Source organism: Nematolebias whitei, chromosome 9, assembly GCF_014905685.2.
Source record: "Nematolebias whitei isolate Nwh7 chromosome 9, NemWhi1, whole genome shotgun sequence".
Taxonomy (NCBI): Eukaryota; Metazoa; Chordata; class Actinopteri; order Cyprinodontiformes; family Rivulidae; genus Nematolebias; species Nematolebias whitei.
In genome coordinates this window covers 20,292,286-20,295,862 of record NC_056506.1, presented here as the reverse complement: position 1 = coordinate 20,295,862, position 3,577 = coordinate 20,292,286, and the positions used below count along the sequence as shown (strand labels likewise).

The window sequence follows — 3,577 nt, the reverse complement described above, 5'->3', positions numbered from 1 at the left end:
AGATTGTGTTGTAAAGAGCTTTGAGTATCTTGATCAGATAGAAAGGAGCTATATAAGTACAGTCCATTTACCATTTACATTAACCCCATAGAAAATCTATGGAGTATCGTGAAGAGGAAGATGTGATACACCAGACCCAACAATTCAGAAGAGCTGAAGGCCACTATCAGAGCAACCTGGGCTCATAACACCTGAGCAGTGCCACAGATTGATCGACTCCATGCCACGACGCATTGCTGCAGTAATCCAGACAAAAGGAGCCCCGACTAAGTATTGATGCTGTACATGCTCATACTTTTCATGTTCATACTTTTCAGTTGGCCAACATTTTTAAAAATCCTTTTTATTATTGGTCTTAAGTAATATTCTAATTTTCTGAGATACTGAATTTGGGGTTTTCATTAGTTGTTAGTTATAATCTTCAACATTAAAATAAATAAAACATTTGAAATATATAAGTCTGTGTGTAATAAATGAATATAATATAAAAGTTTCATTTTTTGAATGGAATTACTGAAATAAATCAACTTTTTCATGATGTTCTAATTTTATGACCAGCAGCTGTAAAGTTCTGGAAGTGTTTTTCAATAAAACTGTCTACAAATACGCTACAAAACCTGACATCGTACGAGCAAATCTGAGGAAGTTTTAATGAGGTCCAAATGGTTGTGTGGGTAAAAAGTCCTCCCAAGATGTTCTCAAGAGAAACATGCAAAATCTAAACATTCAAAATGAGAAACCAAAATAAAAACGTGAAAACTCGGAACTTTATCAGTTTTCACACGAAGGATCCTAAAAACAACCAGAGAACCAGTCGAGGTCAAATCAGTTTTTTCTTTTTATTTGATAAACATGAGAAACAAACATTCTGTAACAAGTTAGCTGAAAAAATGTTGTAGAAAAACATGGTAAAGGCATAATTCAAATATCAGAAACAAAACCTTTATAAAGCCTAAACTAAATCCAACGACGACCTCTGTAAAAAAAAAAAAAACACTCTGTCTTCTTTATTGTAAAGAAATGTTTTCCGCTGATAAACTTATTTAGCTGCCTTTAACTCTGATTACTGACGGAGTTACAACACGTGGTAACGAACCTGAACGCATCGAGGACGACATGGTCGACACGTCCACAATGAAGACAGCTGTCCCTGACATTCTTACACATTTATCTCTTCTGCCAAACAGCTGTGAAATATACAATTCAAGTACAAAAGAGTTAAAACATCACCGCCGCTCATCAGTGGTGACTCACAGGTTGTTCGGCTGATACAAACTGTAACAAATGAGCTTCTCTTTACTTCACTGTTCCCAGACTCTGGTTCCTGATGGAGCACCAGGCCTTAAACACGTCTCTGTGAAGAAGAGACATGTCAGAAAACGGTCTACAAGACGGACAGGAAGACGGAGGAGTGTTTACATACTTGCAGTGAGTGGCCACACATTCATTACTGCAGTACTCTCTGTCCCAGTCTTCGCTGTCCACGGCGGGATTGTTGCAGCCGGCTCTCACACACACGAGCCTCGCTGTGGCTGCTTCACCAGACGGCTTCACCTCCATCACGTCCTGAACCAAACGAGAGGGTAATCAGACAAAACTCCACACGAAGCATTACGATCAAACATCTTGTTGGAAACATTTGGTAAAGCTGACCTCATCTGAATCCAGCACTTCGGTGACGTCGTCGATGACTGGAATGCTCGAAGTCGCAGCAGGATTTACGACGCGCACCGACGGCGCAGACGCAGCTTCAGCATCGGGTAAGATGACCTGTACGGTCTCTTTGTCCTGAATGGAAGCAGGAACTATTTTTATCTGAAGCGGAGGCGGAGGCGTTGCTGCGATGGACACAGCGTGACCTGGGACACCGCCCCCCTCTCGAGGTTTGGCCTGTAAGGGTGGTGGAGCTGGTGCCATCTGCTGGAGCCGCGGAAGAGGAGGTGCATTCTGCATCTGCTGCAGCGGAGGAGGCTGACGGGAGGTGCTGGAGACCAGGAAGGTGGGCTGTGCTGCATGGACCCCTCCTGGCAGCAGCGTGACCACCTGCCCCCCTGCCTGCAGAATGTGCTTTGGGATGACGATCTTGGTGATAGTCTGGGTGGGAGACGCTGCAGGAGCTTTGTTCGCTCCTGCCTGGAACCGAGTCGTCACCTCTGGGACGTCTAGGATGATGCTGGAGGCGCAGATGTTGGTGATGGCGTTCTGATCCACACCGCTGCTGGCCAGAGGCAGGAGGATGGCCTGGTGCTCAGAGGAGGGAGGGACTGGAGAGGTCAGATCAATCACAGGTGGAGGTGAAGGAGGAGACGCCTCCATCTCATCAACAGCAGGCTGGGAGGAGGCAACAAAATAAATGCAAATGTGAGTAAATGAAAATGGAACTTGAAGTCTGGTGCCGCATGTTTTACACTGTTTTGGTTGTCAGCAGCAAACTGGTTGATCCACTCTAAGAAGGTGCTATTTAAGAGACTGAGCTGAAAACAGCACCTCAGACTGAGGAAGTCTCTTGGATGAGAGACGAAACGTTTCTAGATTTTTGTGCTTTGTTTTTTTTTTTTGAATGTCCAGAGGACCAGATTGAACTTTTTTGGATTTTACACCAAGGTCATCTCAGAATACGAAACTGAAGAACCTTGAAAAACAACTTTATAAACAAACATTTAGCGTTAGTCATAAACATACACCCAGTGATGATTTTCTGAAAGTTCCAGTAAATTTTGTTCGGTGGTTCGTGACATACATTGATATGAGTAATGATGTTACCTGCGTCAGATGGCTGGCTTTGTACGCTGCAAGTGCCTTTAAATACTCCTTTTTAGCAGCTTCTGTCTTCCTCTTGTACACCTACAGACAAACTCTGTTAACAGAAACCAGTTTCTGAATCCTTCCTCCTCGTGTTTGAGAAGATACTGAACCTGCTTCTGCTCCTCCGCCAGGCTGTCCCACATTGATGCTACAATCTTTGACACCTCCCCAAACGAGGCGTTGGGGTTCTGGCCTTTAATTGCCACCTGCGTGTCTCTGAAGAACAGGGCGTATGCTGAAACTGGCTTCTGGGGCTCATTGGGATCCTTCCTCCTCCTCCCTTTCTTCCCGCCCGCTGCTTCAGCTGCTGCTGTCGGTGCAGCCAGCTTCCCCCCACCCCTCCTGGCTGCAGCCAGGGAGGGTGAGGTAGCTGGGCAGGAGGACATGTGGGAGAAGACAGAGGAAGAGCAGAGTGACATGGAGTCATCCAGCACACTCCTCTGCGTAGAGAAAAAGAGAGCTTTTATTATGAGAGACTGCGACGAAGTGAAGATTCAACAAGTCTGCGGCTTCTTTAGATCGACAACTTTACTAATTGGCTTTTATCATGTAGGTGAATGTTTCTGTTAACGTGTTATTTATATGTAAATGTTTCTGTTAATGTGTTATTTATATATAAATGTTTCTGTTAACGTGTTATTTATATGTAAATGTTTCTGTTAATGTGTTATTTATATATAAATGTTTCTGTTAACTTGTTATTTATATATAAATGTTTCTGTTAATGTGTTATTTATATATAAATGTTTCTGTTAACTTGTTATTTATATAT

The 3,577-nt window shown here is 43.4% G+C and overlaps 1 protein-coding gene across 1 annotated transcript in view; it reads right to left on the bottom strand.

The window, feature by feature from the left end:
- Positions 1 to 909: 909 nt before the first annotated feature.
- tox4a (TOX high mobility group box family member 4 a) overlaps positions 910 to 3,577 on the bottom strand; it is a 12,215-nt gene continuing 9,547 nt past the window's right edge. The window contains exons 5-9 of the mRNA XM_037681539.1: positions 2,916 to 3,245; positions 2,764 to 2,844; positions 1,654 to 2,331; positions 1,424 to 1,566; positions 910 to 1,354 (exon numbers count right to left, since the gene is read on the bottom strand). Coding sequence (XP_037537467.1) covers positions 1,297 to 1,354; positions 1,424 to 1,566; positions 1,654 to 2,331; positions 2,764 to 2,844; positions 2,916 to 3,245 — 1,290 coding nt within the window. The 3' untranslated portion in view covers positions 910 to 1,296. The remainder of the gene's footprint in view (positions 1,355 to 1,423; positions 1,567 to 1,653; positions 2,332 to 2,763; positions 2,845 to 2,915; positions 3,246 to 3,577) is intronic.